The sequence below is a fragment of the Oreochromis aureus genome, linkage group 22 (genome assembly GCF_013358895.1).
Source record: "Oreochromis aureus strain Israel breed Guangdong linkage group 22, ZZ_aureus, whole genome shotgun sequence".
Taxonomy (NCBI): domain Eukaryota; kingdom Metazoa; phylum Chordata; class Actinopteri; order Cichliformes; family Cichlidae; genus Oreochromis; species Oreochromis aureus.
In genome coordinates, this window is record NC_052962.1 from 26,582,064 (window position 1) to 26,606,852 (window position 24,789).

Here is a 24,789-nt window from a genome sequence, read left to right on the forward strand (position 1 = left end):
TTGAGGAATACTGGGTTTGTAAGTAGAATTGCACAGAAAAATCTGTGTAGATGGACAGAAATGTGGAGAAATGTAATGGTTTTGAAATGTCAGGGTAGAAGTTCTGTAAAGAACAAATAAGCGATAAATGATTGAATAAAGGATATCACTCCATTATGCAATGCCATTTTCCTTGCAACGGGACAATAGAATAGCTGTAAAACGGTGCATTTCCAATAACTGTGCTTTATGATTAATTAGCATGTCAATAAGTGTTAAAGTTGTTATGATATTTGGAATTTTTTTCCTTTCTGTTTCTTCTCCAGCAACAATCCCCACTCGCCGGAGAGGTCCCGGGGTTTAAACAAACACTTTTGCAATGCAGCGTAGTTAAATTAGGCGGGACATCTGCGCCAAACAGACCAATAGGAAATCGAGAACACTGCGATTGACGTTCCGGTGGCGAAAAACTGCGGGCCAGCTGTCACGGCGCGCGAAACATCAAAATTTCTATTCGGTGTGTATGGAACAGGCGGGAGGAAGATAACTTTTCCGGCTAAACGCTAATTAAATGTCAATTAAAACACAGAAGCAGCGCTGGTCGCTTTGATGGTAACTTGTCCACGTTTTTTGTGGGTGACACGAGACTACGAGGTGCCGTCTGAGCCGGTTTATTTTGCAAAAAAAGAACGTAAACTAGCCAGCGGACAAAGATGAGCTTGGTGCTTTCTCAACAACAGGTCAGGCAATGCTTTGGTTTGTCAGTGATTATCTTGAACCTCTGCCTAACTTTTCTAGACTTGCATATATCACTCTGTTTCATCGGGTAGGTTTTTTTGGTGGAGATTGGCAAGATCGAAAGAAATATGCTAACTGCACATTTTGTTAGCCACCTAGCTTCCTGGCTAGGCTTCCTGGCTAGGTTAGGTTTAGCTCAGCTCTTTTGGAAAGTGGTAACTGGCTTGGGCCTTTTAAAGCGTGTCAATTTGACATTTTAATTTTAAATCCTTTTATTAAAGTAAGACCTAGGGGACTCACGGACAGCCTTATCTGTTGCCTGAATGGTGATAATTAGAAACGTTGAAAGGCAGACATGCTGCTCATTGTTTGGTTTACTTCAAGGCGCCAGTCCTGTCAACGAACAACAGTTTCGCTGCCCAAAGTGACAAAAGTGACACCCATCCTCTGTGTTAACACCCTCTCCTCTGTGTTTTTGTCAAATGCAGAAACATGCTATACTGTGGTACTTTGTTTTAATGAGCTATGCAGCAATTTGGGTTGCCTTCCATTCGAAATGAATTCCTAGTGTTACTAGATTTAACAAAAGCAGTCCCACACAACATGAATCTCAATCAAGTAACCTAAACTGAACTTCTACCCCTGCCCCAGATGAACTGTTTTTCAGTTGATACTTAACCTCAAGTTTTTTTCCACTAAGTACCTTTTACTCGCCCCATGCAGCAACAATTCATGTGTATTATGTGCTACTGTATGCAGGGTGAGGGACTTCCAGTTGTGGCCCAGACTGCAACAGAGAGTGATTCAGACAGCGGTGTGGGCTCACCAGCAGAGGAGATGGCTACAGACACCTCTAACAAAAGAGAAGGTCGTCCAGGTAAAGCAGCATAACAATGAGCCACTCTGGCTGTGTAAATGAGGTATGCATTTATGCAACTGCCTGTGACACCAGAGTAGGCAGAGAAACACTAGTTACCATAACGAGCCAGTCTGACCAAAGATTCAAAGCTGCAGTTCTTGACAAAATATACATTCAAAGGTTATAAATGAAAAGCAAACCAGTATCTAAAAGATGTCCAGTTTCCAAAGGACCACATTTGTTTGAAAAACAATAAAGGCAAAGAGTAACATATCAGTTCAAGGGAAATTCTGTAGGAAATAGTATAAATACTTTAATAATGAAGTATTTCAGTCTCCCTGGACCTGTTTTGTCTGAGGTTTCTTCAGAAGGGTTTATATCAAGGTTTTCTGCATATATTGTCCTGCATATAAGAACTCTTGGTGCTCACTGAAGATGTTTTTTTCCCTTCCACCAAAGAAATTTCATCAGGGCTGTGACATAGAGCAAAAAAACTTTTCTAAGATTCAAGTTGTCGATTTCTAAAGGTAACTTGAAAACGAATTAAACTGTTTATGTAGTAAAAACTCCATCATTTTGCCTCCAAACCACTCCCTGAGGACATATGTCCTCTTTGACTTCTGCTTTTTCTCCTGCCTGGAAGCTCCATTTTCTCCCTTTTTTATTTTTTGACCAATATGTCCAGTATCCCACTTCACATGTCCAAACCACATTAAGTTTGCTTAATGTGTTTAATTTATTTATTTTTTGGTAAAACAAATATATGCATTAGAATAAAATTCTACTTGAATTTATTTTTCTCACTGTTTAGTGCAAACTCTAGTATTTTGTTTCATTACACATTGATATGAGCTGGGATTACCACTCTACCATTTCCATTCTACTCTACTCCATTCTAACTTTCTAAATTGGTTGGTTTTTCTGTCTTATTTATCAGATTCTGATGACGATGAAGACATCATGGTGCACAGAAAGCCTCACCGTAATGCCATTAGAGACAGTGACAGCGAGGAAGAGGCGGCAGCTGCAGATAGCAGTGTACACGTGGCAGAAGCACTAGTTTTATCTGCTTCCAGCGGAGAGGAAATGGAGACTGAAAAGGTAGACGAGAAGGACAAGAAGAAGGAAAAGGGACGGCAGAAGTGCAAGAGAATAAGCCGAGCTCCTGTTGATAGCGAGGACAGTGAGCCTGAGGAGGAGAAGAGTGGAAAAATGGAGGAGGAAGAGGGGAAAGTGGTGAAGAGGCAAGTGAAATCTGCAAAAGAAGTGAAGGAAAGAGAGAAGAGCAAGAGACATCGTGAGAAAAAGGAAAAGCGCAGCAAAGCAGTGGAAAAGCTGAAGAAGAAGGAGAGGTTCTCTGAAAGGGATGAGGTGAGTGCTTTAGTGTCTGAACTCTTTTTGGCTGGATACATCAAGGGTTCTTCTCATAACATCTTTTTTTAAAACACACATGGGCACTAATACGTCCTGTGGACTGTCTCAGCCTGGCCTGTTACATATTATAAAAAATAATAAAATCAATAAAAGTTAGAATTATGTTTTTGAAGCACAAAGTGAATGATTGTCAGCAAAGTGCACTACGCTTCACGTAGGTGAAGGAAGATTTTATGTCAAGTATGTTACATGTTAAAAGCTTATATACTATTTAAGTAGATTTTCTTTTTTAAATGTAATCATGTGGCCTTTCTATTACTTTATTTAAGTCAGTGTGACCAGAAAAAAGACGAAGATGGCGCACTCACAAATCCTCAAATAATTGTGTTAAATGTGTTGTCAAAATTAGTTTTTCAAATATTATTTTATCTCAAAATTGGAAACCTTTGTTTTTGTTTTGTTTTTTTAAATGTCCCAGTCAGATGATGCTTTTCAGTGCATGTCCAACTGCAAGGTCAAGTAAACAGATCTGCTTCTGGAAGAACTTTGTTGTTAGGAAGAAAGGAAAAAAAAGACACTTCCTACCACATCAGTGTAATGATCAAACTACTGTTGTGGAAGCATTTGTGTTTTGGTTCCCCGAGCACTACAACAAGGACTAAACTGCAGATCAAACTGAACAAAGTTTTTAAATTTAGATCTTGTGTGTTGTGCTAAATGGTGAAGCCATAAAAAACAAGATACAATTTGGATAATGTGTATGCAACTAAAAGCAGCTTTACTCCCATTTCCTCAGGAAATGCCTCATCCTGGGACCCTGAATGACAGTGGATGTCCGCTGGGAGACACAGAACTTTTTGACAATGGTCTGGATGATGAGGAAGAAGAGTCTCTGGATGCGATCCGTGCTGCGGTCAAGCAAAAGATGAAAAAACATAAGGTGGAAAAACATAAAGTAGTTTAAAAGAGGGGCTCTCCACCCATTTTCCATCACTATAAAAGATAAACATTTGGAATCGGTATCATTTATGTTTGGCCTTTGACTTATTTCCTTAAGAAAAATTAAAACAGCTGTTGTATTTATGTCAGTGACTTGAGTTAAATTTAAATCCTTCAATTTTATTGTAACACTTTGGTTTAATGTTGTGGTGAGAAGAGTTGGACCATGTTGGACATTGTGTCCTTTTGTTTCTATGTTGCTACAGGATCCCCTCTCAAATGAGGAGGAGGATGAAGAGGTGCCAGAGAAGCCCCAGCGTGCGGTATGCAACATCAAAAAATAAATAAATAATTACTTTAAATTGTAAGCAGTTTGTCATTGCCACTATGTGACTCTTTCAGGAGAGAAAGGCTGCACGTGCCAGCAAAGAGGCGATGAAGCAGCTCCACAGTGAGTCTCAGAGGCTGGTCAGAGGTCAGTTGATAAGACACGTTTATTTACCCTATAAAGTTTTATTGTGGGCAATAATTTGAATAGAGCATGGCATTTTAGTATTCTTTCCATACCTGCAAACACTCCTGGTTTTTTGTTTTTTTTCCCCGTACTTTAAAATCTTCTCATGGTGCCCACCCATCTTGCTGTTTCTCCTGTGTATTTACACTGCACTTTATTATAAATAACTGAAGTAGATGCATCTTTAAGGTTTTAGTTTATGCTTTCCCAAGTTGCCAGATCATTTATGAAGCCTGCTCTTGCAATCCAATATTCCAAATCAAAACCTTGTTCGAAGGGTGTGTATCCAGCTAGTTTCATTTAAAGAAAATGAAATGAATTTCACCATCTGATGTTGGAAAATTTCTCACTTATTCAAGCCCCTAAAATCAATAACAAGTGAAAATGTTGTAAATATTCTCTGTGGAGAATATTGCATAGATGTTGACAGGTGTAATTTAATGACTTATCTGCTACTTAAACTGCATTCTTCTGCCTTTTTAGAGTCTTCACTTGGCCTGCCCTACCACATCCCTGAGCCCAAGACCATCGACCAGTTCTTTAAGAAGAGAGCAAGGCCAGAGGGTCCTGCCATGGCATTGTTGAAGTAAATACTAACATGACACTTAACACATTTGAGGTCAGACACGAGTCATGTAAGGATAGCCGCTGGACCTCCCCATTTCACACAAGTGCAAATTTAAGTAACTGTACTTTAATTCTGTTAAAGTAAAATGTTTTCATTTAAAAATCTTTCTGCTTTCAGATCTGCAAAGTACTCAGAAATGATGTTGGAGACGCCGTCAGCTCCTCCACCTTCTGTAAACCCACCCAGCAAACTGCCATCCACTGAGGAGGACTGTAATTCTTCTCTGGATATCTCGTCCAATCAAATCCAGCCTTTACTTCAGCCAGCAGCTACCTCATCCCCGCAAAAGCAGAACCTCAACCAGGCCGGAGAAACTTCGGTTACCTCGGATCCTGAGCAGGAGTCAGGCCCAATGCTTTACCTCTCTGAGAGTCTGCAGGACTCAGTCACAGCTGATGCTGAAGACAAGCCTGCATCTGACTCAGGAGAGGAAACCTCAGCTGCTCCTTTACCACAAAATCCAACTGCAGCAACATCTGACTCTGAAACCCTGCAGAAAGAGCCTGTATCTAGGGCTGTGGTTGAGCCTGTGGTTCCTCAGTGTCTGAGTGCTGATTCAGCTACAGCAGAGCCCTCAGTACAGCAGCCTACCAAACCGAAGAAAGACAAATTGACTAGACTAAAGGAGTTGGGTCTGGATCCGCCACCTGTTGCAAAATTGTGTCCAGATGATGGAGCTTTTGTACAGCTCGACCCTCCACAGCTTAATCCTGGTGAGTCACAAATATTTCCTGATCTCAGCAAGAAGACATCGAGAATCAAGCCTTTTGATCCTTTGCCATGGTCACTGTGATAAATTAGGTGATTTGGCTTCAAAATGTGCATAATCCCACTAGGGAAAGAAGTACTAGCAGGCATTTTTTTCCCAGGAAAAATATGTGCATGATGTTACTTCATTTCACCTAGCTACACTGGCAACATCCTTCCTCTTTGCATGTTTATTGTGCACAGCTGAGCAGAAATCTGAACACATGGCTGAGCGCTCTATGGTTTGGGAAGACAGAAAACAATTAGAACATACTATCCTTCTGTCAGGACCTCATGCCATGTCCCAGATGCAGTTTTAAATCCTTTGAAACACGGTGTGAGATCTTATGCACTACAAAATGTTTGTCCTCACCCAAAGCAAGGCCTGATGTCTTCTGTGTCAGGCAGCCAAAGAAAACCTCTCTTACCTCTCCTCTTCTTCAACTAGGTGTGGAGGCTCTGAAGGAGCGTTATCTGCGTCACATTATTGCACCCACACGACCCCAAGGGGAGCGCACTTTGCAGCTTGACATCATCCGTAAGGACAGCACCCCATCTGGCCAGGAGGAGCTGCACACAGAGTCTCTCACTGTGACTGTCAAAGAAGGAGCAGAGGAGCCTGTGACCACTAAACCAGGTCTGGATACGTAGAAGAGTTAGAAATTATACAATTTTAAATTGCTTAGTGTTTCTGTGAGCATGGTCATTTCACTTTAATTTATATAATTAATTTAATATAATTCATTATGATGCGTTTACATTTACAGTCATTAACCACAACTACACGTGCATCAGCTGGAAATGATATGACTCCCTTGCTCATCTCTGTGTAGGAGAGAAGCTGCTGACTCTGAAGCAGCGCCTGCAGCTCGCCATGGCCCAACGGAGAAAAGAGGAGAGGGCGCGCAAGGCCGAGCTGAATCGCCTAGACAACGAAGACTGTGGGGAGGATGAAGAGGAGGAAGAAGACATGACTGATGAGTCAGAGGATGAAGAGGTACGTGGATGATTTTCTTATTCTGCACAAATTTCTGATTTTACCCTCTTTGCACTTGCATCAAGCTGTTCTTCTGTCCCTCAGGGTGTCGATGACTTATTGGGAGGTGGTGATGGTGAAGAAGAAGACGTGAAGGACAATGAAGATGAAGAGGAAGAAGGCAGCGTGGCTCAGAGTATGAGGAGCCCTTCTCCAGTGGCAATGATCGGACCCTTGCCAACTCCCGACCTCGTTAACACGGATGGCACTCTCATGCTGTTCCCTGGAAACTCTTCCTCGCGCACCAGGTGTGTTTGCAGTTTTATAGAAGCACCTTTAAAATCTCTTATATTTGGCTGCAAGATGTCACCTGCAGCAGCTTGTTTAATGGATAAAATTAAAAATATTTTTGGTTTTTCTTTCTTTAGTGATGGTGTAAGAAGGTCTGGGCCTTCTGGACATGACAGCGGCAGTAAGATGGGTGGGTAAAGTGGAAGACCTCCATTTAGTTTGACCACATTTCCTCTTCTTTTTTTTTTCTTTTTTTTTTTTTTATTTAAAGAGAAATTAAAATTACCCTCTTTTCGTCTCCTATCCCACTCGTCTCCAGAAGAGGACGACTCCCTGTCCCTGGTGAAGGACAACAGCCACAACAGCAGCTTTGAGCTCCCAGGGTCCATGATTACATCATACCAACCAGTGAATAACCAGCGTGGCACAGGACGAAGTGTCCTCAACTCGTCCATTTTCCGCTCCCCTTCACCGTGCCTCTTCAGGCCGAGCTTCCTCGGCTCTGCCTCGAAGGTGAGAAGAAATGTTTTTCATTCACTCTAATTATTGCAGCATCAGACAGATTTCATGAGGGGTTTGAATTTGGGCCAAAACACGCCCTTGGTTATATACATGCATATTTAGTTAAGTCGACGAATCAATAAGGCTCAGAGAAAATCCACGAATAAGACTGTATCTGCAAATAACCTAGAGCTCATGCGCAAGTGCATTTTATACAAATAGAATAAAAGAAAATAGAAACCAAACTACACATTAAACATTAGAATTAGTACTTATATTTTACTTTTTAAAAAATTCTCTTTCAGAGTTCAGGCAAGCTCTCCGAGCCTTCTCTTTGCCTCCCTGTTGAAGACTCCCAAGACCTGTACGCACCTCCTTCCCCCAGTGCAGATTCAGGCCCCCTGGATGGAGCTGCTTCTGGTCCTGGTCTAGCAGGTGATTCTCAGGGTCGTTTTTCGCTTGAAGATGATGCTCAGTCCCAGTTACTTGACGCAGATGGTTTTCTAAATGTGGGGTCGCGCCCCGGTGCACCCACCTCTCACAAGAGGCAGCTGATCTTGGGCAGCCTGGATGAAAATGCAATGGATGCACACATGGGGGAGCTGTTGGGGTTGTGTTCAGGTGGTTTTGGGTCAGCGAAGAGCCACTCCACAGGGGGAGAGGGCGTTGGAGCAACACAGGAGGATGAGCTGCTTGGGCTGTGCTCAGGAGCATTTCCACCCACACAAGCTCAAGGGGAGCAGACGAAGAAAAGGAAAGCGGGAGAAGACGATGAAGACTCTGAAAATACCATGGATCAGCTGCTGGGTTTATGTTCAGGCAAATTTTCGAGTCCAGGTAAGAGTGGTGTGCATTTCTGCTCTTTTATAAATGGCATTGCATCATTGCATTTTTGTTTTCACTTCCTCTACAGCTCATGTTTTTTTTTACACAATGCTTTTTTGTTTGCTGCAAAATTTAGGTTCTACTCACACAGCTTCACCATCACAAGACAGGTACGATACAAGTATCCTCAGTATCATTTTCTGGTTTTGTTAATAATCTCTTAAGTTTGATTAGTTTCCGTGATCCTTTAAGCTGCTCCTCTCCCTCATACCCCCAAACTGCTTTGATTAGAGGATTATAGGAATAATAACTGAAATATTTACTTGCAATGTAAGATTTTCACTTTGATTTTTCACTACTAAGTAGAAAGAAGTTAGAGGCTGGAAAGCAGCAGCAGCAGGAGGAGGAGGAAGAAGAAGAAGAGGAGGACTGCGAGTTCCGGCTCCTATCAGATGTTGAGAGTGAGCAGGTAAACAAAGAAACAAACAAAAAAACACTTAGTGTAAAGTGTTCTTTTTTTTTTCTTTTCTGTTAAATATATAATGCTATTACTAAAGTATTAAAAATGTCTTGTGGGTGTAAAGGAGGACAACGATGATGATGGTAATGATGGAGAGGAGGAGGAGGAAAATGATGAGGAAGATGACGCAGATGCCAGCGAAGAGGAAAACAATGAGGTGGAAGAGGAGGAACTGGAGGGTGTGTTCGCGCCACGGGCGAAGAAAAAGAAGAAAATGTAAGTGAAAGTGCTTTCATGCAACGTGATCGATGGGAAGTGGCAGAGTGTCGTGGCCAAATCTGGCTGTGGGAAGATTTTTGGTGGCAGTAAAATACGTCTGCATTTGTATGTAATGCAGCAAACCTGATGTTTTGTTGAATAAACAGCCCTTCTTATACATAAGTACAGAATTGAATAACGCTTTTCATTGTGGCCTAACTAAATGTCTGTGCCAAATTGATCTTTTGACAGCAGCAGACTTTTTATGCTGTTTAGAGACCAACAGGTAAATGTGTTGGAGGTTGTTTCTGGCTTTGAAAGTTTTTTTTTAAAACTTCACTGACTGATTGAAATGAGTGCTCTTTTTTTTTTTTAAGTTAATGCAAAGATTCTCACTTAAAAACTATTAGATTTTATTTTTGCCATTTGAATTAGGTCATTGGCCGCTAACCATCAATTTGCAAACTTTAGAAATGTGTAATTTTCACTGCTAATCCACACCTGTGACACAGCTTGAATGGTTTCTTGGATCTCCTTGGCAGGCGACTGACCGACTATGTGGACTCGGAGGCCGAGCTGTCTGGTAGTGACCTGGGCAGTGATGATGAGGACGACGACAGAGGGAGCGAGTATGAGGAAGAGGAGCTTCTGGAAGACCTTCCCTCTGACGAAGAGCTGCAAAACCAAGTCAACAAGATCCACATGTGAGCGAAAACTAATTGATTTATAAAATGATGTCTTTTGTGTGAAATACATCAACGAAAATACCGAAGGGGGCAGCTGGAGATGAACCTGTGCCACAAAAACGATGTAAAAGTTGTTAAAATGCGTCTGTTGTTCTTACAGGAAGCAGATTTTGGACGATGACAAGCGTCGCCTGAGGCTGTATCAGGAGCGCTATCTGGCTGATGGAGACTTGCACTCTGACGGTCCTGGACGAGCGCGTCGCTTCCGATGGAAGAATATTGGTGAGTTTACAGGATGAAGGATTAAATGCCTGGATTACCAAATACTGATAATGAGTGTTGGTAGGACTCAATTGGAGTAACAGCAGTAATAAAATGCACAAATTTAAATGAATAAAAACATTATTAGCTATTTGTTTCAGGTTTTATAAGAATTTAGCAGCATATTATCTGTATTATGAACAAAAGACAAAATAAAAGATAACTACATTACTTATTTTAATCAAAGCATCCTAAATATGACAAGTGAGTGATGATTTCTTCTGATTATTAGGGCTAACTGGACACATTTGTCATTGAGAGATTTTAATTGTAATCTTTGGTCCAGATGATGGTTTCAGCATGGAAAGGACTGGAGCCGAGGGCGAGGAAGACTGGGAGGAAGACGATGATGTGGACCAGGCTGAGGTCCAAAGAAGGATAGAGAGACTGGAGAGAGAGCAGTGGCTCAGGGAACAGGTGGGTTTTATGGTTTGCAGTTTTTTACACACACACATGAAGGAGGTGGCACTAATGGAAAAATATACATTTGAAAGTGTGATGATTTTCGCTAAGTGCTGTTAAAAGGATTTCTTAGAGATGAGCTGTGTGCACCTCCTCTGTGAGGGCTGCTGCTGTTTTGTGTTCATTCTTTTCTCACTCTTCTCACAGTCTGAACAGAAAGCCAAAAAAGGAGAGGATTTGGATTTGGATGCAGATGATGAGAAGATTGGAGAGGAAGACAGTCAGTTCATGAAGCTTGCCAAAAAACTGACTGCCAAGACTCTTCAAAGAAAAGGTTAGTTTGGTAAAAGTCCCCATGAGTAAAATCCCATCACCTGTCAGCAAAAATAAAAGATTAAAAAAGAAAAATATGTGAATTAATTCATGGCAGTAGTTAAGACACAGTCAAACTGTAGAATAAAGACAACAACAAGAGGCCGATCTGAGGACTGTAGGACCTATGAAGAATACAGAGGGTTTAAATCATAAAGTCAAGAAAGGTTTTAAAGTTGGTATTTTAAACTAATTCAAAAAGGATAATTTAAGGATCCCCAAGATTAGTGTAGTTTTTCAGTTTGTTGCTGAATTGTTAATAGAAAATATAAGAAACATACATTTTCATCTACTGTGTTGAAAGTTGGGAGAACAGTTTGATAGATGGGTAGATTCAGATAATGTGCTACATGGCTGTAGAAATGACAGCACTAAAAACACCAACATGTTTCCCAGCAAACAAAACTTGACCATTCGCAGAAACTGCTGCCAGCTGCACAAGCTTTTCAGAGCAGTAATTCTACAAGAGCTACAGGAATTCACGTTCTGTAGACAAAAAGAAAAAAAAAAGGAATGTAATCAGCAGCTAGATCTTTTATTTATTTAACTGGCTGCTTCGTATCGTCACAAAACAAAGTTCTACAATGGGATAAAAATCACATTTAAAGGGTGTTTGAACTGTTTGCACTTAAAAGTATGAAGTTTTTCTGTACTTAATTGAAACATGAAAACATTTCAGGAATTCATGTGCAACACATGCACAACCCCGTCATTCTTGTTAAATAAACTGGTGGTTTACTTAAGCTAACTGTTTAAACCAGAGCCGCCTGTGGCACCACAACCAGAGAAGAAGACAGCAGCAGCTCTCAATCCCTTCCAGAGACCCTCTCAGCCTTTACAGGTAATTCAAACACCCTGTGATAACTTTTCTTTCTTTTCTTTTCTTTTTTTAAAGTCTACATAATACCAGCTTTTCGTTGTCTGTGTAACAAATGTACAAAGAATTCAACATTAATCATGGCGTGAACAGTGTTGGAGTCTGCTCCACTCTGTCACTGCTTTCTTCTCTTCTCCATGCTGTCCTATAAAGAAAAGGCTAAATGGCCAAAAGATGTTTAGTTGTTGCTTTTTACTAAATAAAACAAATATTTTAAACTGTTACACGGTGGATGTTTGCAAGACTTCATCATGTGTTCGTCCATAATCTGCACAAGGCCGGTCTAAGATCTGTGTTTCTCCCAGGTGAGGAGAGGTTCTCTCCTGAGTCAGCCTCAGTCCGTCCTCCAGAAGCTGGCTTCCATCTCAGAGGGAAATCCTCTGGCCCCCAGAAACAGCCGTGGATTCCTGTTCCAAACACTCTCTCCTGAGAAGGTTAAGTCATCAGATGCTCCACAGAAACAGGTGAGTCAGAATTATGATGCTAAAAAAAAAAGTATTAATAAAACCCATTTCATGAGTACATGTGACAGAAGTTCAGCACAATGTTCAAAGAGTGCTTCACTTTACACTCCCAACCACTCAGCCCCACTCTTCATGTACACTGAATAGGCTCAGCTGTGTTATGTAAGTTAATATGACTGCAGTTTTACCGCTGTAGTTTTTTAGTGAATTTTTTTTAAATAATCATGGATCAGTCATGAATAAAATTTTCTGTAAAATGCCCCCAAAACTGTTAAAATGAGAATCTGTAGCCCTCAGTGAAGCCTTCAGACTGCTTGTTTTGTTTGATTTTTAATCAAGTTTAAACAAAACCAGAGAGGTCAGTACATGAATAAAAACAACTGTTTAAATAGCTGAAAATTCAGGTTGAATCAAGGTTATACTTGTAAATTAGCAGAACTAGAGCTGAACTCAAAATCTCACTTAATAAAAGAAACTTGATACTTTATAAAAATCCACTCAAGTTCATCCAGATCAAAGTTTAAATTGCAAGGGCACCGAACTCTTTAAATTGCCACTGATGGTCAAGTCCGCACTGTCTCCATTCATTAAAACTGTTAGGACCATTTTTAAATGGATAAAAAGGGCAAAATGTAAAGCAATTATTCAGATTAAGTATAAAAGTGCATGTCTCCACTATATGCACTGTTATGAAGTGTTGCTGCAAAAACAATGAAACTCTGGCATCCTGTCCTGTGTGACCATTTAATGAACATCTGTCTTACTGATGAATATTCTGCCTGGTGTCAAGGATCAGTGGCCCACAGCAGCAGCATGCAGTGACCCTCACTGCTAATTTGTAAAACAATAGTCCAGCATTCCTGCAGTCCCCCCTGGCTTCAATCAGTTCAGTCTTAAAATGCAAAATAAGGCTTGAATTGCTCTTTGCAATGATTAAGTACTTAAATCAATCCTTAAACTGCCTTTAAAAATGAAACGGAAACAGAAATGAAACAGAGAAGGCAATTTTCTTGCTTTGTGAAATCTTGTAAATAACCATGAAAGTCACATGACCTCCAGTCGTGACTCCCGAGGGAAAATGTTGTAAATGTACTAAGTGGAAGCTGTGGAAAAACAGTCGATTAACCTCTTTAAACCATTTTAACTCACAGGCTAATAATGTAACATACAGCTAATTATAACAATAACAAAGGTGGTGCTCTTTTGAAAAAAATGTAGTATTAAATTTAAATGACAAACAAAAATTTCAAGTTGAATTGAACTAAATCAGTATGATGGCATCAGCAAAATCTTGTTTGTTTGCTTTTCATAAATAACATTCATTCAGAATCTATTCAGTCAGTTTCCCACTGGTCCTACACGGCCCACAGTTTGAGAACCACTCCTCTATTAGCTGTAAGGATCCTAAAGAAGTCGTGCATCTTTAACCTTTAGAGCAGGGCCGGTGTCCTGCAGGTTTTAGATCTCACCCTGGGTCAACACACCTGAATCAAATGATTAGTTCATTACCAGACCTCTGGAGAACTTCAACACATGTTGAGGAGGTAATTTAGCCATTTAAATCAGCTGTGTTGGATCAAGGACGTCTAAAACCTGTGTGAAACCAGCCCTTGAGGCTGGAGTTCCCCCCCACCCCTGCTTTAGAGTCAGAGGGGTTTTCCTCCCAGAATGGACCTCTGGGGAATGAAGTAAAAGCAGCAAGTCTGTGGTCACCTATTTGACAAAAATTTCTACAATTTCCTGTTAATTCTGACCATTTGATAAGCAGAGATGTCTGTTACAGTTGAAGCCACCATTAATAAAAATATGGTCAAATTCAGGGGGAATGTTTTCTCAGCCTTTAAAAGCTTTGGGGAGGGCACCAAAGGTTTAGATCAGGGGTCCCCAATCCCAGTCCACGAGGGCCAGTGTCCCTGCAGGTTTTAGATGTCACCCTGGGTCAACACACCTGAATCACATGATTAGTTCATTACCAGGCCTCTGGAGAACTTCAAGACGGTTATTTATCCATTTAAATCAGCTGTGATGGATCAAGGACACATCTAAAAACCTGCAGGGACACCGACCCTCGTGGACTGGGATTGGGGACCCCTGGTTTAGATGGATGGACAGGAAATTGTATTGCAGCAGGAATCGCATCACTGTGGAGGAATTTTGGCCCACTCTTCTTTGCAAAATTGTTTTTATTCAAGAAATCAGGAAAGGCAGCAAATGCGTTATTACCTCAAGGAGTTCAAAAGATTTAACGATAAGCAATCTGAGTGCGACTGGTCTAAAGTCGTTGGCGCCTGAAAGTCTAGGGGAACTTCAGAAGAGGAACAATTATGGACGCATTTCAAATAATTCTTATCGTGTGATGGTTAAAAAAAAAATCTAGAAATTCCAGTTTTTAAAAAAGGTACTTTTATGTCTTCTTTTAATGGTAACACAACAGCAAACTTTCCCATCTCCTAACAAGGACAGGTGGCCTGAGAAATCAGGCTGGTCTCCTTAAAGTCATTTCCCAACTCTGTCTGCTTGTCTCTTCAGTGAGGTTTCACTGTTCTAAAATAAATGCAGAAACGAAATGTTTTCCACAGAGCTCGGGGCTTCTGCCAAGTATGATAGTCATGTGAATGTGCTGGGTGAAGTCATGGTTTCTGGTGTATTCTCAATATTGGACGCTAGGTGGCAGCAAAGCCCACATTTCTCACAGTAGATTAAAGGCTGACTTTTACACTGTCAGTCCCAGTGCGCACGCAGTCACTACCCAGTATATTGTTTTATTTTGTACAGCAGTTTTGTAAAAAGACTTGAACTGTTGTTTGTTCATCAGACGATGAAGAAGAGGGGGCAGATGGAGGCAGCGCATCCAGCAGCAAAGAGGGTCTGCAGAGAGAACAAACCTGCAGGACAGACCAAAGGGTCTCAGAGGAGCATCTTCAACTTCCTGGACCACTGATGATGCAGCACACTAACTGAATGAGGATGAAAAGCTGGCTGGGAGTCCAGGTTTTTCTCCCAGCTGCTACGGAGGCAGTGAGGAGGCAGAACTGACCTTTAACTTTCAGTGTTTCACTTTACAATAAGACTGGGAAAAACAAAGCTAGTGGCAAAACTCTGGGTGATTTCAGGATTATGAGACGTCTCCCCAACTGTGCCCATTTTGTGGTTAAACATAAACCACCAGCAAAACACATCACTGAAGATCCTGCTACTCTTTTACTCGATGACTTGCACACTTAATCCTCCATTGTTCAGCTTGTGTGTTCAAATATTTAATCCGTTATGCCACTAGCAACATTCATCTGATCTGACTTGACCTAATTTGGGCCACATGATTGAGGTCCATCTAGAAATGTTTTATCATGTACATATGGTTTTTCTTTTTAAGAAGTAGGGAGTTTATTTGTGTGATATTTTAAATGTATTTGTTTTACAGTGTAAATAAAATATTTTAAGACATAAATCTGATTCTTTTCTTGTCTCGGTAGACCAGATTCTAGTTTTCCGTATGTTTTGAACGTCCTAAGAAGATGAAATGAATTGCAAAATTGTGCATTTAAGGTTACTTGATTTATCTAAACAGGCCGTAGGTGTGGCTCAATGCATGGTTGTCTCTTTCTGTGTGTTAGCCCCATGATAGGCTGCCCACTTGTCCAGATTGCACCCCACATCTTGCCCTACAACAGCTGGGATAGACTCCAAAATTCGAGGAGCTGATTCTGATCTGTGGGGGCTAAACATTGGTAAATTTCTTGGAGAAGCCCCTCCAGTGTCCTAACATCAGTGCCAACAACTTTGGCCCAATCGGCTTCATTGTAGCATGCTGTTTCCAGCTTTTTAAATTTATCCATTATAGTGGAATGCACAAAATCAGTTCTACTTGGATATCGACACTGTCTGATATCTGCTCCCAAGTTCACTATTTGGGAGGCCTCGTTTTTAGTCTTGTTCTGCATAAAGTTGTTAGTAGGACTTGTCTGGGTTTACATATTTATAAAGATGTTTCATCATTATTTAAAATGTGTCCATGCACAGCATCATTTACCTAAAAACGGCAGCTAATGTCTGAGTGTATCGTCTCGCAAAAGTACTGGCATTAGATGCGTAAGAAGCAGCATTTCTTGGGTGATGAAGTCTCTCTTCTACTTTATAAAACATTTACTTGCAACACTGAATTCCTTATACGATAAACCTGTGATTTTGGCAGCAAATATGATCGCCTTTCCTCGAATGTTCAAATCCATTTAAGCTGAACATTGAGCTAAAAGGTGGAACACACTGCATGTCATATCTGTCCGTGGCAGATTTCCAGTCTTTCAAGGACTTTTGACTCTTCTTTTCACTTTTTCCTTCTATTTTAAAGCATAATTGCAGTTTAGAGACTAATGATTTGGTAAGTGGCTAATAATAGGCTGGCATTAAAGGGATGGTCTTCTAACGAGCCCTTTCATGTCTCTCCATCTCATTAGTAGCCACGGTGATTAGCAGGAGGTCCTGGGGTTAGGATCGGTCGCAGGAGGCCCCATTACACATCATTAGGGGCCAACGCCAGGAGGGTCTGGAACGAGCCCCATGGAGGGCCCCCGCCTGCAAAGAGCTGCTGTATACCTGCAGGCAGGCTGGCTTAATCCTGGTGTTGTTATGGCAGAGAAGGCATCTTTTCTCTTTTTTAGCTTTTGTCAAAACATTAATGGTAAGTTTGAATGTTAAAATTTAAAGGGCAGAGAATCACTGGATATATTTTCAGCAGTGAGCCGCATCCATCATCATTTCCGTGCCATTTATATGCAATTAACTGACATAAAGACTTGACTCCAAGTCCTGAGGCCCGATGAGCGGGGTCAAGAAATCAATTTTAATTAGAATTTAATAGGAATAATGTCTGCAAGTCCTTTCTTCTTTTTGCATCAACACCATAGCCTCCTCTCCAAACTGAATTTCACAACTTTGTTTAACCCCCGAGAGGGAATTACGAGGTCAGCGCAGTGAAGCCAACCCCCCCTCCACCCTGAACTCCACATTCACTCTACACTTGAAAGAGGAGGAAGGTTACATGTTTTGGCATCGAGGCCCAGCTTCTAAATATCTAGAGGACACAGATCTGGCGTTATTCAGATTATGAGGAGGAGAAAGGGCAGAGGGTGGAATAATTGAAGAGAAACATGAGCTGTAGCACCCAAGGGTTTGTGTGCTTGTGTCAGCACTGTACGTGTATATGTGCGTACTCGTATTTAAAGTAAAAGTGTATAATTAGAGTGCAAAGCGACCTCTGTGCTGGATTAGTGGTTCAATTTAGCACGTCTTGGGTGATTTGGCTGATTTTAAAGAGTGCTGGCTGTGAGCTGGAGGTCCAGTGAGCTTCTCTTTGCAGATTCTCTTTGCATCTCAGGACCAGGGATCTGACAGCGTAGCCCATGGGTGCTGCCGGCCGCCCTCGGCCACTGTCACAGCCGAGACTGGTGCCGGAGCAGATGTGGAGCTGAACTGAGGGAAGTGGGTCATGGTGCTGCAGGCTGTGTACAATTCAAAGTCGGCCTTATTATGCACAAGGTAAGTCATGCTCCTTTTTTACTCTTTTCGTGTGTCTGTGTGTGTGTCAAATGAAGGCATGGCTGCTGTGTTAACATTACAATAATCTTTCTTCCCCCAGGAGGCCTCGCAGACGACCCTCAGTCAGCCGAGTTCAGTCTATCGCTCTTTCCATCAGTGTCCTCTGCAGTTGTCTTTTGTAACTTGGGTTTTTTCTTTCTTTTCGAGAGAGGGGAGATGGAAGAAGAGATGATTTTGCGTGTGACGAGGCCTTGAGCGCACGGCTGTGTTTGATGTATTTTTTATGTGCTTAGGCTACTGGTGAACGATGGGGAGGGCGAGGGATGGGGAGGGAGTGAGAGAGGACGCCTGGAGCTGATGCAGTTGAATGGGGATGTTGTTGAAGGAGAAAAGGGAGGGAGGAAAGAGATAGATGTGTGTGTGTGTGTGTGTGTGTGTGTGTGTGTGTGTGTGTGTGTGTGTGTGTGTGTGTGTGTAGGGGAGGGAGGGAGGTTGAGGGGTTTTTTTTTTATTTCTGCCGGCAGCAACATTATGTCAGGGGGATGAGTGCAGGGAGGAGAGAGACAGCGAACACTTGTTAAGTCTGTCTGATGTAGCCTCTCTATACCAGACACACACCTCCAGAAAACACACTTACACATGCACACACACACACACACACATATACAGACACACAGACACCACCGTCATGCCCCTCTGATCTGACAGTTCCAAAAACATTCAGTCACCAGCTTGGAGAAAATATCATATTGCAACAAATCCTGCAGTCCTCCCTTTTGTGAGGACCGGGGGTATGATGCCACATGTCGGTGTTGCATTCTCTGTAACATTTTACCTTAAACACACCTGAGACTGTAAATGATGAAGTGTGTTGTCCTAAGACTAAAACATCCCCTGTTAGCTTTATATAATATGCAGTCTTATCAGCCCTGATGATGACGGTGTGTTCGGTGACTAACTGGAGGATTTGGGATTTACTGACGTGATTCTACTTACCTTAAATTCGCTTTAGTGATTTCCTCCATTTCCCAGAAAGTATTTTAACAACCACCAAGAGATGGGCATGGCTTTTTTCTTGTTGAATCCAACAAAAGGGAGATAAACTGATTATACAGTTATCACAGGGAAAGCAGCACATGATGAATTGTGTGTTTTGGGGGAATTTTAATCCCCGAAGCCACACAGGGAAAAAGGTTGTGATTATGTTGATATGCACGGTCACAAGTAAAAGTAATTATCACTAAAATATACTCAATAAATCAGCTCCGTCATAGTACATTCAAGATAATTGTGATTTATGCACATTATTGTTGCAATGGGTGGTTTTTGGTGTTGCTGATCACATTATATTGACTCTCACTTGGGGAAAACCAACCACAGCACCTTTATACCTTATACCAGCTGTCAAACACGGTGGAGGAGGGATGATGATTTAGGCTCGTTTTAAAGCCACAGGCTTGGACACTTTGGATTCATGATGAACTCCTCTGTACACTAAAGTATTCTAGGCTCCAGCGTGTCTGCCAGCTAAAGCTAGGCCCAAATTGGGTCGTGCAACAGGACAATGACACCAAGCGGAGCAGCAAATCTACGACAGAATGGCTGAAAAAGAGAAGAATCAAAGAGTTGCTATAATCCAGTCAAAGTCCAGACCTCAACCCAGTTGAAATCGTGTGGCAGGACCTTAAGAGAACTGTGCATAAACCAATTCCAAAAAACGTCAATAAACTGAAGAAGAGTAGTCCAAAAAGTGTTTTTTTCAGATGGTGAAAGGTCTGCCCTGCAGGTCAGTTTAGCACCCAGACTCTTCTACTACAAAGTCCTGCTGTTGTGATAGCCATAGTATGCAGCAGTTCTTTGTTTTGCTGAAATATGCAAGACCTTCTCTGGAAATGTCATCTAATGGAAGTATGTGTGATGTATATGTGATGATGTCTTTCCAGATGTACAAGCTGCCAATTCCAATAGGCACTAATGCACCCCCATACAATCAGAGATGCAGGCTTTTGAACTAAGCACCGATAACAAGCCAGATAGTCCCTCTCGTCTGTAGTCCAGAGGATGCAGGGTCCATTGTATTTTCAAAAACAGTGTCGAATATTAATATACTGTTTTGAGATTCCCACATGACCCTTCAAAGGATAGCAGCAAGTGCCTGAGTCTGTGGGAAGCTGAGTAAATGTGTTGGTGACACAGAGAATTCTCATGACGTTGTCAAGGTCCCCCTTGACTTCTGTTACCACAAGCTTCTTCATTTCCCTTAAAATGAATCTAAAATCCATCTCAGTAGATGCACGTCATATCTGAAAGAGAACAGGATGTGTGCACAAACATTTAAACAAAAGTATAAAATTTTCATTTTTGTGTATTTTATACATTTCTGGCAACGCATCAGGGAAAAAAGAATAACATTTATGGTAATTTTACTGCTGTCCAATCTCAAAAGGGGTCAAATCTGACCTTAACGCTGTGCAAAGGTTAAGACATGGTTATATATGAGTACAATTTTGGTGTCAGTCACTGATCCAGTTTGCATCTGTCCTGCAAAACAAGCACAAATTGAAAATTTAGAACATAAAAGTGTGTCGAGAAAGGACTTTTAAATTAGTATGAGACACAGATTTGTCACGGGGAGAGTTAAATGTATTTGCAAGACTAAATTAATGCATAACTGTTACACCGAGAAATTCCACCAGGCCTACAACTGTAAATTGCATCAGTGTTAAGTTTTTTTGCACACTTTATTGTTTTTGTGGTTTTAATTTTGACTGAATAAAACTGTCCCTTTCTCATATACTAAAAAATTAAAAATAAAATAGTGAAAGAGAGTTATTAGATGTTTTCTAACAATTAAAACCCTGTATCTCTTATTTTATATCTCACACATGCATAGCTATATATTGTGACTCATAATGTAGACGTTATAATGTATTTGCAGGGTGGCACCGGTATTAAAGATATCTAAAATGCAGTCATGTTGTAAAAAACCCCCACCAGCCAACCTCACAAAACTAAAGTGACATCATAACATAAGGGAGTTTAAACCATGCAAAACTTGATCTAAAACAGTTATAACATGTAGCATAATAATATTTCAGCTAATACAGCAGTTTGAGCAGCTTCACATTCACATGATGTCATTAAAATGTCATTAGAACAAGGGCCATAAAAGTAAAACCACCCCCTCCAGACTCCAGCTGCAGCCAGATGTATAAAGAGGGAGTGAATGGCACTACAGTAAAACCATGTTAATTATATTAAAGAGTTCCTATGGATGAATTCTAAACCACTTTTTACATTTCTACATTGTCTTTATGAATGAGGATTCCCATAAAGGTACCCAAGAATTATTATTATTTTTTGCCCATTTTGAGCTGCTTTTATTTCTTTTTACTTGTTCATTTATTTTATTTGACGTATACCTCTATGGAAATAAGTTTGGTAGCTACCACCCACAGAGTTACAATCCATTGTAATAAAAAGACGCTTGTTTCTGGGAATTCAGACCTGCCGCTGAATAAACAATAAACACACAGGCTTTCTGTACTCGCACCGATTCATTCTCCACTGTTTCCTTTTTCCTTCAGTCCCAGCCCAGTTTAGGAAATGCTTTTAGTCGCCTTGCGTTTTCTTTTTTCTACAGCTACCGCGGAAGGCTGAGAGGAGGAGGAGAGAGGAAGAGGAAGATAAACATCACACAGAGGAGGGGAAAAATTGGGAGGGCGCAGTGTCCAGCTTGTCTATCGAGCAACAAACCGGCAAAATAGGTAAGAAAAAACTGGAACCTCATGCAAATAGATTCACATGTCTGACTTATGCAAGCGGTGAAAGGGAGATGAAAGGCAGGCTCTACACGGCTGTTTTATATGAGAAGGGCTAGAGTGGAGACTGCACAGATATGGGGTGAGCGTTACATAACGCAGCGCAGATTAAATATCCCTGCTTTTTTCCTCTACATTTCTGAGTATATTTTTATTATTATTGTTGTTGTTTTAGGATGAAACTCTGAGGCGTTTTTGAGCTTTAGCAAAGAGCAGTGCTCGGATGAGGAAGAAGAACTGTCGCGTTTTAGGCTTTATTATCCTGATATCCTTCAATAAGCCGTAAAATGCAGCCACTGGGCGCCATTGGACGCCTTTTTCACGTTTTCTGCAAAGCCAGGCGTCCTCATTTAAAGATTTTAGGCATCCAACCAGCAGCAGGACTGCTTAGGTATTATTTTCCTTTATTTTCATCGCGCTTACGGCAACAAATATGGTGTTTTTGCACTCCGAGAGAAAAAATACAAACCACTCGTTACCGACCTGAGAATTATTTTAATATTTATATGATTATTCTCCCATTTCAAGCGCCAGCACTGCGGCCAGAAACGCGTCGATTTCGGGCGGTTTGTCCTCGTTTCTCTCGCCGTGGTTAGAGCGTCAGCATGCGCGCTCGCGACACCGCCACCATCGCTGTCCTTCAGCACCACGTGAGCGCGCGTGCATAGGAAGAGGAGAGGGGACTGATTGACAGCAGCCTGGAGTCAGGATTAGAGAGATTTCCATTCTGAGGAGACATGTAAATATTTGACGCTAATAGAAATGGAGTGCGCAGACCAGCCTGTAGTTATAGACGTTATAAACAAGGAAAGTGTGTGTGTGTGTGTGTGTGTGTGTGTGTGTGTGTGTGGCCCCAGTGGGCTGGGCATTGGATTTTCCTGTTTTTGTTTTTGTTGCTTTAGCTCATGACTGCATGTTTAGCTGTTTTGATCTTTTTTAATCCTCCTCCTTTCGCCCATGACAAACTTTTCTTTGCTGCTTTGTTGTGCTGCCATGTGATGATAGGTTTAAGCAGCTACACACTGTGCAGGCCTGCGACACAAATTTATTTATTGTTTCACTGTGATTTGGCTTGACTTTCTTTTGTTAGAGGATATCATATCACTCTTCTCAATGCAACTTCTGGTTGATGTTCTGTTTCTTTAACACACTAAGATGTTTTTCTGCAAAGGAAGCCAAACATCTTATAGACTGAAGCTATAAGCACTAGAAACTTAACTATGGATCTCACATTCAAAGTGATGGTACATAGTCGACAAATGTCCAGTGGTGCTGTGTGTAAAGGTTTTATGAAGTAAACAATGGCACTACCAGTGCTTTGATGTTATGTTCCTTGTCGTTTCAGTGAGAATCAGTCGAGGTCAGTGATGCTTCATCATCAGGACCAGCCTCTGAACTCAGCCTACGGAGGCTCCAACAATAGTTCCTCATTCCAAAACAGGAAGTACGACAAAGACGGCAACTTCAACTTCCTGCCAGGCAAAGATGACGAGGGCTATACGGGAAATATAGAAGGAGGAGGAGGAGATGAGAACCGAAACCAGGTGCGGCCCCGAAACTTGGGCCCACTGGGGCGTGACCCCCCAAACTCGGGCGTTCTGTCGCCGCGCTCCCGCATGTCCTGCTGGAGCCGCCTTGAGCCTCTGCCTGAAATTGAAGGTGGGGACGATGGTTATGGTAGAGTGCCCCCTGATGGAGCGGAGGAGAGGAGGATGGAGGAAGAGGAGGGAAGGATGATGATGACCCAGGATGATGAGAAGCAGAGAGAGAAGAGGGGGCAGCAGAGGAGGAAGGGCAGCACAGAGTTCAGAGGAAGGCAGGAAGAGGATTATGATGCACCGCTGGACGACGAATGGGGAGACAGCGACTCCGAGTCTGAGTACAGCTACCGATCTGGCGGCAGCATGTCTTCCCTCAACATGGAAAGCGGGGGAGAGGGGATGCTCATGGGAGGCTGGGACCGCATCGGTGTCGGGGAACCAAAATCTAATCTTCCGGAAAGCAGCCCAGCAGGAAACAGAGACCCAGCCACGAGACAAAGAAGCTTTAGCCGGAAGTCCCTCCCAGGAAGCAACCTGGGAAATCTGGAGGAAGGAGAGGAAGATCAAGACGATGACGACGATCAGTCCTCCGACTCAGACGGCGAGATGCCAGAGCTGATGGACACCGTGTGGACGCTGCGGGACCGCGAGCGCTTCAAGGCTCAGGAAATGGAGAAGCACCAGGTGCAGCTGACCATGTATCGCCGCCTGGCACTGATCCGCTGGGTCCGCACCCTTCAGGGCCGCGTCCAGGAGCAGCAGAACCGCCTTCAGTCCAGCTTTGACGTCATCCTCACTCACAGGAAGGAGTTGCTGCGAATGGGCGCCGCCGCTGCCATAGCCAACACTGCTCCCGCTGCTGCTGTCAGCCAATCATGAAAGGAAACAAGTGTTTAAAAACTGCACTTTTGCTCATAAATTTCCCCTGGAAAAAGGAAAAAAAAATCTCCCATCATCCCGTTGGACATTTTTAAGCTTTATGTTGCTTATTGTTGCTCATCTTCCCTGTTTTCCCACCCAGAGCATCAGTTACTGTATCAAACTCATCTTTGGTCTGCTGAAGACTGGCTTTAACTTCAGTTTCTACACAAAAACCAAAATGTCACATGACTTAGGATGTATTCTCATTAAAGCAATTACTTTATGAACTCTTGGGTGTTATTATAATATGATGTTTATATCAGAAATGTCCTACATGCTGTTGTTACTTGTCGTGACCTCTGCGTAAAAAAAAAAAGATGGAAAGATGATTTCTACCAGGAGATGCTGTATATAATTATGATCGATTAAAAGAATAAAGTATCCTTCTATCTAATGTTTTGTGTGGATGTTTTTTAATTTCATTTTTATACAGCTTAATCTAGATTGAGCTCATTTCTAATAGACACATCTGAGAGAAAGACTAAGGCTGATAACTCCACTTTAAGAGCACAGAGGCTTCTTTTGATTCCTGAGGAACATTTTAAGAAGCTGGTTTATCAAAGTTCCCTCAGAACAGATATGACTAAAGAAGGCCAGTTTTTATCTTCTGTAGCTGTACTTGCTGTACTTGGAGCCTTGGGCCAATGCCCTTTGAGCTCACAATTGCCTCTTTGTCAGCTGAACAAAGTTGTTTTGTATCTGCTCATCACACGGAGCTGGGAGCGTGTGTTCTGCAGGCAGTGTGATAGCCGTGTGAGGG

At 41.8% G+C, this 24,789-nt stretch overlaps 2 protein-coding genes across 5 annotated transcripts; both read left to right on the top strand.

Annotated features, from left to right (window-relative positions):
• Positions 1-419: 419 nt before the first annotated feature.
• Positions 420-15,635, top strand: LOC116317153 (claspin). 3 transcript variants are annotated; one of them, XM_031735837.2, is made up of 24 exons: positions 420-496; positions 1,477-1,594; positions 2,514-2,947; positions 3,747-3,890; positions 4,156-4,212; positions 4,292-4,364; positions 4,887-4,989; positions 5,149-5,744; positions 6,227-6,415; positions 6,612-6,775; positions 6,860-7,062; positions 7,183-7,235; positions 7,365-7,558; positions 7,852-8,383; positions 8,508-8,541; positions 8,735-8,840; positions 8,956-9,107; positions 9,632-9,793; positions 9,936-10,057; positions 10,383-10,513; positions 10,706-10,832; positions 11,632-11,711; positions 12,053-12,211; positions 15,027-15,635. In XM_031735837.2, the coding sequence occupies exons 2-24, from the start codon at positions 1,555-1,557 to the stop codon at positions 15,150-15,152; spliced, it is 3,981 nt and encodes a 1,326-aa protein (XP_031591697.1). In that variant the 5' UTR covers positions 420-496; positions 1,477-1,554; the 3' UTR covers positions 15,153-15,635. The 3 variants fall into 3 exon arrangements, with proteins under 3 accessions (XP_031591697.1, XP_031591694.1, XP_031591696.1); XM_031735834.2 differs by having other exon boundaries at positions 428-719; XM_031735836.2 differs by having other exon boundaries at positions 428-719; positions 8,738-8,840.
• Positions 15,636-21,382: 5,747 nt separating this feature from the next.
• LOC116317124 lies at positions 21,383-24,423 on the top strand. 2 transcript variants are annotated; one of them, XM_039605264.1, is made up of 2 exons: positions 21,383-21,513; positions 22,913-24,423. In XM_039605264.1, exon 2 carries the CDS (start codon positions 22,935-22,937, stop codon positions 23,985-23,987), a length of 1,053 nt encoding a protein of 350 aa, XP_039461198.1. In that variant the 5' UTR covers positions 21,383-21,513; positions 22,913-22,934; the 3' UTR covers positions 23,988-24,423. The 2 variants fall into 2 exon arrangements, with proteins under 2 accessions (XP_039461198.1, XP_031591661.2); XM_031735801.2 differs by lacking the exon at positions 21,383-21,513 and adding an exon at positions 21,519-21,649.
• The last annotated feature ends 366 nt before the right edge of the window (positions 24,424-24,789 follow it).

Excerpts from the sequence above, each read along its gene's own strand:
- LOC116317153 (XM_031735834.2), top strand. The coding sequence starts at position 693 with ATGAGCTTGGTGCTTTCTCAACAACAG. Across the intron at positions 7,559-7,851 it reads TCCTCGGCTCTGCCTCGAAG|AGTTCAGGCAAGCTCTCCGA; the intron begins GTGAGAAGAAAT and ends ATTCTCTTTCAG. Across the intron at positions 8,542-8,734 it reads GCTTCACCATCACAAGACAG|TAGAAAGAAGTTAGAGGCTG; the intron begins GTACGATACAAG and ends TTCACTACTAAG.